We start from the raw sequence: 12,848 nt of genomic DNA on the forward strand, positions 1-12,848 counted from the left end.
GAGTACATTTTTGTCTGTGTATTTCTACTTTTACTTAAGTACATATTTTGAGTACTTTCTCCACCACTGTTACACACACACACAAATCTTTTTACACATGCACAGATATTTTGAGACTATTTTCACTCCATAGTTCTTTGTTCTTGTAATGCTCTGCGTACACTGCAGTAGCTATTATTATTTTATTTAATTATGTACATTGATATTTTTTAAATTAACAAATAACTAAAACACAAGAACGAAAGAGCATGCAGAGAATGCACATTGCTCTTTGATTGTTTTCGTTCAAAGTGGCAGCTGTAATGTGTGCCATGGTGTCAGACTGCCTGGCTTCATGTAGCGGGAGAGAGGGAGAGAACAGTTACGATGAGCGTCTTGTGCTTGGTTACTTCTTGCTTGTTGTTCCTTGGTCAGTGTTCATAGTTGAGCATTATTTACCGTCAGGGAAGTGCCTCAATTGCTATGTTTAATGATGCAGACAGTGGTGGTTTCTGACATGAGAAATATGGGTAAACGCCCAGGGCGTTATCTTTTTAGGGATGACACGAGACCACCTTGTATTGTAGCACAGAGATGAAATATTTAATATTGGTATTAATCTACTGAGAGCTGTTGCCTTGCGGCAAGAAGGTTCTGGGTTCGATTCCCGGTCCTGTTCTTTCTGCATGGAGTTTGCAGGTTCTCCCTGTGCATGTGTGGGTTTTCTCCGGGTACTCCGGTTTCCTCCCACAGTCCAAAAACATGACTGTTAGGTTAATTGGCCTCTCCAAATTGCCTCTAGGTGTGAGTGTGTGTGCATGGTTGTTTGTCCTGTCTCTGTGTTGCCCTGCGACAGACTGGCGACCTGTCCAGGGTGTACCCTGCCTCTCACCCGGAACATTAGCTGGAGATGGGCACCAGCACCCCTCCCGACCTCACTAAGGGACAAGGGTGTAAAGAAATTGGATGGCTGTATTAAGTATTTAATATCTAGGAGTTTTTTGGGAATATGGATCTTTCAGATCAATTTGAGAAGCAATTTTGATCATATTTTACATTTTATTGTGTCATGTAGCGCAGGCTGCTGATCTTGGTCTTGACTTGGTCTCGACTTCCCTCGGTCTTGGTCTTGACTTGGTCTCGGACCCTAAAAGTCTTGGTCTTGTCTCGGTCTCGATACACTCTGGTCTTGGGCTTGCCTTGGTCTCGGGTTAGGTGGTCTTGACCACAACAGTGGCTGCAGCTGTTTTTCACCTGGGAAAAAGCTGCAGAGATGAGCTGGTCTGAACAAGAGAAAACACTTAGAGACATGGAGGCCAGCTGAGGACAGAGGAAGTTAGAAAATAAACTGCTCAACAGACCATTAAGCTCTTTCTGATGTGGCCTTTTTTTCATTTCACGTAAAGTAAAGTAATGGATGGCGTAACGCTAACATAGTGAAAAAACAAAACAAAAAAACCCCCAACAGATAAAAACGTAAATATCAAGATGTTCATTAGCAGTTTTCTAAGAAACCAAGCGCATATTTAAAAACAGACGTATGGAGTAAATGTTTGAGTGTTGCACACCAAAACGAGGAGCCGAAGCTCAGTGACTCACTCTCTGATCAATACAGGACTCAATCTGAGAGCTCTAAATGGGTTCCTAACAACTTCACTACCTTTTAACAGAGACATTGGGACACATTCACCCTGAGTTTAACATGGATTTAAAAAAAAAAAAAAAAGACTCGGCTGTGACAAAGAGGATGACTGGAAGGTGAACGATATCAATTGTAGTTGGAACAAAAACATCAATCTGACCTCCTTTTCCTCTAAAGTGATGATAAACTCTCAAAATATTCATGTTTTCATGACACTATGTTGTGATACTCAAAGGTGCGTCTGAATATCTGTCGCTATATGTAAGAATTATTTTATCTAACAAATTTAGAAATTCATAAAAGGTTTTAAAGGTAATCAATTAGGTCACTTCAAACTGTTAATACTGTGCTAAACTCAGATCGTAAACCTCTATTCAATTAAAGGAATGACTGAAAGTTTTGACTTGTAAAGTTTTATCTGGAAGGATCGTCTGTTTACGTTTATCTTTCCAGGCATGTGGTAGATGAAGAATAAATCTCATTACTGTCTGTTTTTGTGTTCTTCTTCAGTCATTTTGGCCATCTTTTTTATTTCTTAGCTGCTTTTGTTTTCGTCCAAGGGTCGTTTTCCATCGAAGCTAAATAGAAAATGAGCCCAAAACCTATCCAACTAAATTCAAGCCAACAACACGAGTCCAAAGATAGCTTTAACGTTCCCGCAGAGAAATCTGCATAAAGCTTTTTGCTCGGTAGGAGATAAATGTGTCACAAAAAGAGGACAAATCACTGGAATCTGCTTTTGCATCCACCTAAAATGAAGATAATGTATAACAACATATGTCTTAAATGAAATCCAAAAATAAGGGCAAGAAATTGGGTCATACATTTATTTTATATTTAATTGTTATTGATTTTGTTAGACTGCCAAATAACTACACAGATTTATTTTTATGGTCGTCTTGTGTCTCAAAACACTGCATTCTCTGATGAACCTAAAGCTTTTCTTGTTTTAATTCAGTTTTTAATTAACTTTTCTAAGGGGAATTGGATAAAGAGTGATCAACAAGATAACAAATGAGCGATTAGGCTATTTAACATTTCAATAGTACTCCGACTTCTTTTTTAAATCTACTCTTAAAAAAAAGAATGAACGAATTAAAATACGTGTGTAATTAAATCACCCAGTATGCACATATTCCAGAAACCAGCATGACTTTTCTCTACTATAGATAAAATGTGATAAAAGTGCATTTCTTTCAATGCGTAGTCAGCTGCTGTTAAAATTACGTAATGCACGTCAACAGATGCAGACCACGCAGCTGGAAATTGGTTTATGAATTATGGTTTTGAACATAATTAACCTAGTTGCTCATTTTGTGTTCAATAAGAACTTGCTGTGGAGTCAAACAGCAGAAAATCTGCTCAGCCAGCGATTATAATCCCAAGCAGAACTTGTTTTCTTTACTGCACATCTCCTCACAATAAAGGAGAATAAAAGAATACAAAGTTTTTACAGATTTTCAAACATCCGATGTTTTCTATACTGTTACAAACTGTCCACCTCTTTGTAAGATAGAAATTACTGATATTAGAAGAGCTGCTACTTGACAAAAAATATTTGTATTTTTGCATCATTTCTAAACATTTCACAGCTTGTTTGCTACTTTTCTAGTGTGCTCCACAATGAGGGAAAAGTCATGTACTGTTTCTACAAAAATATCACAAAGCAGAAAGTTTTCAGTGTTTCCAAGCTTCAGTTTCATAAGCATAGTTTCTTACAAACACATTTACAACGCTTGCCATTCAAACTATTGATTAGGACAAAGAACATTTCATGTTTAGAAGTCTTTCATGTGTTTAAAGCCTTTAAAAGGAAAATCAATACAAAATGAAAGATCACACAGATCTACTTCTATCTCTCTACTGTGAATTTGCAAAAACAAAAGAACTTGGACGGACATCCAGTTGGACTTGAAAGTTTCACCTCACAAAACTTATCGTCAGGACAGTTAACCCATTTCTAATTGGGTGATTCAGAGTAAAACTGTGTGAATAAAGTTTAAGCAAAGCCACAGTTTTCTATAAACTTATGAAATGAGTCAAAGTTCCAGGAACTCTGAGAACACCTTTGTTATCAGAGAAATAAGAGTTTGATCATGTCCGTGTCTCTTTTTATAAATTTCATATTTTTCCCAGTCTGTTCACATCTGAAATCTGTCCTGTGTGCTTAGACAAATTGAAAACAAAATGAAGCAATTACTCGACTCACTCTGTGTTATGAGTATCAATCGTGTGGAAAAGCTCCTTCAGCTCCTCGGCTGTCAGGACTCCATCAGAGAAGTAGGATTTGAATTCATCGAAGGACAGCTTCCCATCGTCTGAGGGGGAAATGAAAATTAGGATTCATGAGGTCATAATTAACAGGAGCAATGTTCTCCTTTAATATAAAACACCTTAATAGCTAATTTTAGCTTTATTCTGATAAAACACACACAGATTTAGTTGAGATTTGCCAAACTATGAAATAACGCCGAGGAGTTGCAATAAATGCACCAAGCCTCCCCATCCCTCCTTTGTGATACTTTAGGAGAAATCAAACCAAACAGAAATTGATCCTCTTGTTTTTATTATTCCAACAAGTAACATTTTGTCTACGTGGGGTCATCATGATTTAGCAATCTCACAGCAATCAGTCACTTTTATGCGCCGAGGCTTTGCAATTATGAAAAGAATAAAGCAATATGAAAGATTTATGAGCAAAGGATAAACACAAGTTCGCAGAGAACAACCTGAACGCCTCCGGCTCTGTCTGCCCGTCTGTGTGGACCGAATGCGGGTGATCTTTAACTGTTCACTGCTGATCTGCCGCAGATCTGACGTTTAGTACGAGTGTTGCGTCGCCATGGATACCACAAAGAAAAGCACACTTGCACAGAAACGTAATGTAAAGTGACTCACTGTCGATGAGCTCAGATAGCGAAGCTTGGAGGTCTTGGCACATGTGCCGTTTTTTTTGTTGTTTTTTTTGTGCAACGCTAAAAACAAACATGCAGGACGGCCTCGAAGCTTTTACAGCATGGGATGGATATTTAATGGATACCGGAGTATGTCATGCCCTGTGAACAATTGCTGAGCTTTTTTTTTGTTTTGCCTTCTTAGGATGTGAAATTGAAAGAAAGAGTTGCTTTCTGAATGGCTTCCGAGGCCCTGCGGGTTCAAACAGATTCCCAGACCATTGCAGATATATATATATTTTTTTCTTCCCTTTTTGTACACAGTGTTTCAAAGCCTTGCATGGTCCATGGAGTACAGTTCCCGGCAGAAGTATTCTGACCTGAATACTCTGCAGAACAAACCTCCACTGCAATTAGGGTCAAATTAAGGCCAAACTTTATTCTTCCAACATCTGGAGACAGACATTTTTCTGCTTTGCTAAATTCCCAATACTCAGTCATTGGAGAAGAATATTTAAAGTGACATTATTTTTTTCAAGATTTGTCACAGATCCTTGAACAGATTTAGGTCTGATCTTTGATTAGGCCATTCTAAACACACAAATTGCGTTTGAGCACGTCAGAGCTCTGAGTAGTTCTCAACTGTTTTAAAATCTCTAAAAGGTTTTTGTCCGGAATTATCCTTTAATTACCTCAACAGACCTTCAAACCAGGTTTCCTGCTCGTATTTAACTCAGAAAAGATATGTTTTTTTTTTGTTTTTTTTAAATAACATGTTCGGTTCAAATTAATCCTTGAAAAACATTTCAAGCACATTTGTATTTCATCAAATGTCACTGTGATGGCCAAATCCATGGCCACACTCTGAAGTCGGTAACCCTTTTATGCAGTTTATTTTTTCATTCAAACACAACACTTTAGTTTAAGTAAAATATTTATTAGTTGATTTGGATACATTTGTTCTTTATGTTAGCGCGCACATTTAGTTAACATGTGTATTTATATCAACTTTAAAGTATTATTTGCTTGCTTAAGATTAACTTTGTTNCTAAATTCCCAATACTCAGTCATTGGAGAAGAATATTTAAAGTGACATTATTTTTTTCAAGATTTGTCACAGATCCTTGAACAGATTTAGGTCTGGTCTTTGACTAGGCCATTCTAAACACACAAATGGTGTTTGAGCACGTCAGAGCTCTGAGTAGTTCTCAACTATTTTAAAATCTCTGAATTATCCTATAATTACCTCAACACACCCTCAAACCAGGTTTCCTGCTTGTATTTAACTCAGAAAAGATACAAGTTTTTTTTTTTTTAAATAACATGTTCGGTTCAAATGAGTCCTTGAAAAACATTTCAAGCACATTTGTATTTCATCAAATGTCACCATGTGGACAAAATTTAAATTTTTCAACCACGATATCCTTTGTTTAGTCTTAAGGAAAAGTTTTTCCCTTTCTTTGATCTTTAAACAACTTTTTGCTCCATCTATCTTTCTTGTTTACATGCACATTACTGTCAACATAAAACATCGTCCTTGGGGAGAAAACAAAACGAAACCTTATAAATATTTAATCGAATTCAGACAGTCTATGCTGGTTGGGTCGCTTTGTATGAGATACTCGTGGCACATCAACGTAAAAGAGAAATCAGATCATTTCGAAAAGAAATGGTAGTTCAACCATTTCTCTAATGTGAAAATGAATTTAAGCTGAAAACAACAACAACAACAAAAATCACTGGAAAGAGTCAACTCAAACATGTGCTCAAATAATCCGTTTTTACTTTGAAATGAGCAACACGTTTAAAAAAAAATGAGCGGGAGGAACTCAAAAACATGGAATATTTCAACACCACAGTTTTCCGACATGATTGGTAAGAGAATCAGATTCTGTGACAAAAGCTGAAGACTGAGCAAAAGTTTTTTTTTTTTTTTTCACGAACGGTCATAAGAAAAAAACTGGATGTTCCGTGAAACAGTCAATTCTTTCAACAGAAATCTTCACATGTTTAATCTTTGTATTTCTTCTTTGAAGAAGAAAGTGATTTATTAACACACGTAGGGTTACAGTTACCCCAAAGCGTCTCAGTGACATCAAGACTTTTACTCGGCCTGGAACCGTCTTCGTCTTATTTCTCTTCAAGTCCTTGGTGGATTTTTGTTTTGCACTCCATCCCATATATTATTCAAACACACACTAATGGTGAATTTTATGATGTTGAACTTCCCTGTCCTACTTCAGCAAATCCTCCCCAAACTGTGACACTTAGCCCAAAGGTCATATTGACAGGTTATTCAAATACATTCACTTGTAAACTTTTTAGACTGCTTTAAATCTCTTAAACAGCCCATTAGCTGCAAAAATCATCAAGACTCCGAATTTATTCCTCATCAGTTATAATATTTGTGTTTATCATTTTGCAGAAAATCTTAAAAGACCGTATCATAAATTGTTATTGGTTGTTTATCTTACTTGAATCTTCCAGTGCAGTTTAAATGTATATTTCCTGCCCTCAGTCATCAGCAGCTGCTCTGAAAAATCTTGAATAATTTGATATCTGACTTCCCTTTGGGATTAATTAAGCATTTTTATTTTTTCAATGGATGTACATGTATCCAAATGTTTTGGAGGAACACACAGATTGTCATAGAATACTCTAATTTTTCGAGTGACCGCACACATAATGTTTAAAAATTTTATCTATTCATACAAACAAGATTTAGGACAAATAATAAGTAAGAAAAAGTTGCGAATGCTCAGACATGATCCAGAAGCTCATCCAAACTCTATGGGACCAGTTTGGAGTTAATGGAGGTGAAGTGGAGAAAAAAAACAAAAAAAATCGGCCTCTGGTCTTACAAATAAAAATCTTCAGTTTCTCTTTGGAAACGATGAATACTGCGCCTGCAGGCCGAAAAGAAGAGAGCGCATCTGGCTTATTTTCAATGTGCCATCTAAAAGCCGGCCTCTCCAGTGATACCAGGCTGCATTAGTCCACAAAGCATGGGCAACATTTGCACATCTATAAAAGGCTCTATCAGCGCAGAATTATAGAGACAGCTCCTGTAGCAACATATCCATCCAGTTGATGAAACAAAACGCAGAGAAGAAAAAAAAAAAAAAACAGCAATTGGTCCTCCTGATGGTTAAAAGATGAGGTGATGCAACACCGGGGTAAACGCGACTCTGTCCCACATTTTTCAAACTTGTTTTGGCATTCAGTTTGGGAGTCACATTTATTTTAACAAAGGAAACAACATTAACATATCAAAGGTTGATTTTCTCTTTTTAGCACTTGAACTAACACACACTTATTTACTAACCTTCAGAAGGTCTTATTGACATTTCACAAGTCTATAAATCTGTTGGATTGCAGTGAGTTTTTAGCCAACATTTGTAAGGAATCTGTTTACTGCTCCTTGCTATTTTCTTAAGAAGCCGTGCGTATCTTTAGATAGGCTATGTATCTCACATAAGTCAATCATGCAAGACACAAAAAATCAGATGAAATTAAATGAAATTCTTCCTCTAACAATCAGGCAGCTAGCCTTAAGGGCCACCATGATAAAAGTCTCTGTAAATTGTTAAAATTTCTGCTTTTTCCTCCTCGTCGGTGCTCTAAAGCAGAACCGTAACAGCGACGGGGTCAGTTTCCTGTTTCCATGGAAACAGCATCAGCAGACAGTCATGATTGGAATTTCATTCAGAAAGCGCGTCTGTTCCTTCACACATCACAACAACGCGTTGGATTAATGCTTGACATACAGCCGCATGCGTGCGTGCGCTTGATGTCGGGATACGTACCGTTTTTATCGGCCCTTCGCAAAATCTGCAACCAAGAGAAAGAGAGAGAGAGAGAGAGAGGGGAAAGGGGAAAACGTGGGATGTCAAAAAAGGTGACACTTCATCAAAGTTAGAGTGGATGCGTGCACTGGTGTGCATGAGAGTGGAGATCATTGATCACACTTGCAAAAGTGGCATGTCATTGAATTATTGATCACGCTGTCCCAGAGTCCACTGGAGATGAAAGAGAGGCTGGCAGTGACCACATCAGCTTCAAACTGCTCAAATCACACGCTGAAAATAGCTGCGCCCGCCTTTAATTCACATCAAATTTAACTTGTAGCTATCAGACGGTAGTGAAAAGAATCTTTCCTTGCAACACAAACACTTCAGATTGAAATATTGATTGATTGATCGATTCCGTCTGTCTTCTGCCTCTACATGCGTTGTGTTTTGATTTCCTTTTGTCTCATCAAAACCCAGCCGATGTGTCTCAGTCAGATACCACCAGCGTTCTGTATGGAAGTTAACGCAACGATCAAAGTCATTGTGATCAGTTGCTTAACACTTGCACCTATTTTTCAGCTAAAAAGACTCAATTAGATGCTTCCACAGTCATAAATCTGTATTTTGTTGTTTTTCAATAAAAAGGAAAAAGCATATATCTTGCCAAGAGTTTCTGCTATGAATATCTGATAAACTTTTTTTTATATCAAAAGAATGAAAATAATTTGCATTTTACTACATCATATGCTTTCTAAAATGCCTGATATTTAATTTTTTTACAACTAAGAAGAAGTCACCTAATTGGTAAAATAAGTTGAATTAAGCCAGCTTATTCTGTGCAAGTCTCACAGGTTTATTAGAGAACATCGGTGAACAAATTGCATCAAGACAGACAAATGAACAAAGGAGACAGGACTGGAAAAAATTGAGGAGAGTTTTAAAGCAGGATTATGTCACAAAACATTCCCAAACTCTGGACATCTCATGGCACACTGTTCCAATCTATCATTTGAAAATAATTCATGGACATTTCATAGTTACGCACTAATTAGGTCTACTACGTAACATTCAAATAAGACTCACAGAAGCTTGAGGATGTAATGCCAAAACAGTTTTTTAAAGAAGTTAAAAGGGTGTGAATATTTTTAGAGAATTTGTTTTTTTTCTTAAATAAATGAAGCCATAAATGGAAGTACAAGTCATTTAATTCCTCTAAAACAAAACTTTCTTTTCCAATATGGGGGTCATCTCCACAAACACACCGGCGGAGAAGTAAAAACTCTTTAAAAACCCGTCTTCCAGGATTAAACTTCCAGAGTTTGTGTGCCAAACAGATCAGCTCAGGCTGAGGTTTGACATCTGCCTGCCAGATTCCCTCCGAAAGCAGGCTCTGGTTTCTTTCCCGGCCTCTTTACTCTTTGACACTACATAACACATCTGACATGCTGCTTTGCACCCGAAATAACTTGTAGCTATTTGCATCGGCATCCGACGTTCCTTGATCAGACCAAGGGAAGCAGACAGGTTTCCGTAGGAGACGCTGCAGGTGAATCAAAGCATGGAGGAACGAGAGGAAGGAGTTCTGAATAACAAGGTGATGGATGAAGGGCAGGAGGAACGAGGCGAAGACAGGGAAGCTCCGGAGAGATGATTTCCCACTCTTATCTGCATACATATGTGATTTTAATATTTAATTCCTCATCTTGAGGCTGCACTCTGCATATTCAATAACAGTAACCGGCAAATATTTTCCTGCTTAAAAGTTAGAAAGAATGGCTTGATTTAAAATTAAATTATTACATGACTTAATCAGCATATTTAATTTAATCATTATTAAATTTGTTTTCATTCTTCTTATCATTACTATAGTTATAAAGAAAGAAATATGTTTTTGTGCACATTAATTTTCAATGTCATTAGACATTTAAAAATATTATTAGAACAGCATGAAGCTATAATGATTAATTGTGCTATTCTATCATTTGTATTGGTATTATTATTTAGAAAAATAATAGCAATTACATAATAATAATTTAGAAGGACACATAAAAATACTACAGACAATATTGTGTTGAAATATTTAAAATCACTAAAAATATGAATAAAAACAAAGTGAAATCTGACAATCTCCGTTTGAAATGGTTTCCAAATTTCAAATTGAAAATACAAAACAAATAGAATGCAATAAAATCCATGGCAGGAGGAAATATTAATCTAAACCAACTTTTTGTTTATGAACCCTGATGTGTAGGTGGAATTAAGTCTTTTGAAATCATTCCATTAATTGCTTAATAAAGGTAAGCCCCGGCAAATCTGTTGATTTGATTGAGCAGGAACCCTTCATTAAAAGATCATTAACAATTGTGAAGTGTGTCCAAACAAGTAAGTAAAACTTATTTCTTTGTGCAGCAAGCAAAAAAAAAAAAAACTGGGGTGCACCTTTTTGAAGTTTCGCACTTAAGCTAAAGATCAAAAGCAGCGCTGATCCCACGAGTGTGAGTTTATTTTGTACGAATTGAATGAAATGGACACTTACGTCAATAAAAATGGACATTCCCTTTTTCAGCTCCAGCTGAGTGCAGGGCTCCTCGGACACAGACTGAAGCTCCTCTGAACAATCCATCCTCCTCAGTACTGCTTCGGATGTAAACTGCAGAGGAATGTGTCTGCTTGTGGCTCTTTCCACTGATTACTGCCACAGCTGAAGGAAAGCTGCGGTGAAGTCAGAGAGACGCAGCCACGGTTTCCTGATAAAAGTGTGTCAGTTTAATATTTAATTCATGCTGCTTTAGAACAAGAAAGTCTGTGTTTGCTTGTTTTGACCCCATCCTAAGCCACGATTTTGTATTGGAAGTTAGTACATTATTTTCTCCTGGGTATATGCCTTCAAACATCAACACATTTGTCATGTGCGATGCTTTTACTTTGAAATGTTTCCTGCTGCATATCGCTGTCTTATTTCTCAGACTTGATTCTAAGCTGAAGGAAAAATGAGAACCTTTTTTTTTTTTTTTACTGTTTCAAACTTTAAATATCTGCACACATACTCATAAACTTTCACTAGCAATCCCATGAAATAAAACCAAATTATTTCACTGGTTGAAATAATCTGGTTTCTTTATTTTATGAATAACATAAAGAAGATGTGTGGGACACGCAGTTCAATCAGCATCACAAATATGACAAGACAAGAGAGAAATTTACAGCAAGATGTTTATAGCAAATACCTCAAAAGAGATCACCTTAGCTTTGATATTAAAGTGACATCTACAACTTTAAAACTTTGAGGTTTAAATTTCTTTTTTGTGTGAAAGTATGGGATGTGCCAGACTGTAAATGTATTACTCATTTACTTTCTCAAGATCAAATATTTTTATTTTAATATTATCAGAGTAGCATCTTTTTTCTTTTTCTTTTAACTGTATTTACGTTTCATATTCCTGGGTTTGCAAACTTTGAGTCAACAAAGTTGTTTTCTAGTTACTAGCAACGCTTAAAGAAAAGCCAAAGTAATTTTGAAAATAAGTGTGGAAAGATGTACAAAATAAATTTAGTATTTTGAGTATTGGTTTTTATTTTCATTTGCTTTTCAGCGAAGTAGCAGCTGATTGGGGGAAAACAAAGCAACACTTCCATCTAGTGGAGAGTTCTGGAAATACATAAAAAAGCCTACTTAAATGGATTAAAACCTTTCTAAAACACAGGAACGACAATATTTTACAATAACAACTTAGAATATTGAAATGTTACCAATAGTTCAGGAAAAATCAGCAATTTGTGAGGTTCAAGAGATTCAGATCTTCACTATTTCTATATTTATGCAAAGCAAAACATGTTTTGCACAAACATACACTTTGTGCTATATATAACAGGATACCCAGAAATATGTATTCAAATTGTGTTCCATGCTAAATAGTCCGCACTGCTTTAAAACGCCGGGTATAGGCAAATCACATTTCTTGTAAAACTCACTGGCAAACTTAATATCATGTGCTCTCGCTAACAAATTTTGTAAATACAGTGGTCAACACAAGTTTTAAACATCAAATCATCAACTAAAAGCCATTTTTCTAGATGTTTACATGTCCCTCATGTAAACATTGTTTCTTCTTACGCTAACTTTTTTTCTTCTTCAGTTCATTTAGGTGTGCAGGAGTTTTTTTTTTTGTTGTTTTTTTTTTAACAGCCCTGTTAAGATCAAAATACAACATTTAATTTGAAAGTCATGACTGCTTTGGTGTGGCCACATAACAACTTCTAAATACCTTGGTACATGGAGGAGTTCTATGTATTTTACTTAACAGATAAGCGTTATGCATTAGTCCTGTCACCATTTTGTGAGTGGCATTTTTGGGAATCACATGCACATTAGTTTTGGGTCAAGCTAACTAAGTAGCCTGCCTGTTGTATAGATATAATATTGGAATGAATTGGCAGAGCAAGCTTTTTTTTATTTCAATCTGTGCAGTAAATTAAATAACTGAACTAAAATTTTGATCAGTTTGATTAGTAATTAGATTATTGAAAAGCATATTCCATAAG

General features: G+C 36.3%; 1 protein-coding gene across 1 annotated transcript in view; it reads right to left on the bottom strand.

Moving 5' to 3' along the window:
* necab1 (N-terminal EF-hand calcium binding protein 1) overlaps positions 1 to 11,005 on the bottom strand; it is a 48,478-nt gene extending 37,473 nt beyond the window's left edge. The window contains exons 1-3 of the mRNA XM_007547821.2: positions 10,843 to 11,005; positions 8,322 to 8,346; positions 3,831 to 3,939 (exon numbers count right to left, since the gene is read on the bottom strand). Of these exons, the coding sequence (XP_007547883.1) occupies positions 3,831 to 3,939; positions 8,322 to 8,346; positions 10,843 to 10,929 (221 nt within the window). The 5' untranslated portion in view covers positions 10,930 to 11,005. The remainder of the gene's footprint in view (positions 1 to 3,830; positions 3,940 to 8,321; positions 8,347 to 10,842) is intronic.
* Between the last annotated feature and the right edge of the window lie 1,843 nt (positions 11,006 to 12,848).

Source organism: Poecilia formosa, unplaced genomic scaffold (genome assembly GCF_000485575.1).
Source record: "Poecilia formosa unplaced genomic scaffold, Poecilia_formosa-5.1.2 Scaffold21, whole genome shotgun sequence".
Classification (NCBI taxonomy): Eukaryota; Metazoa; Chordata; class Actinopteri; order Cyprinodontiformes; family Poeciliidae; genus Poecilia; species Poecilia formosa.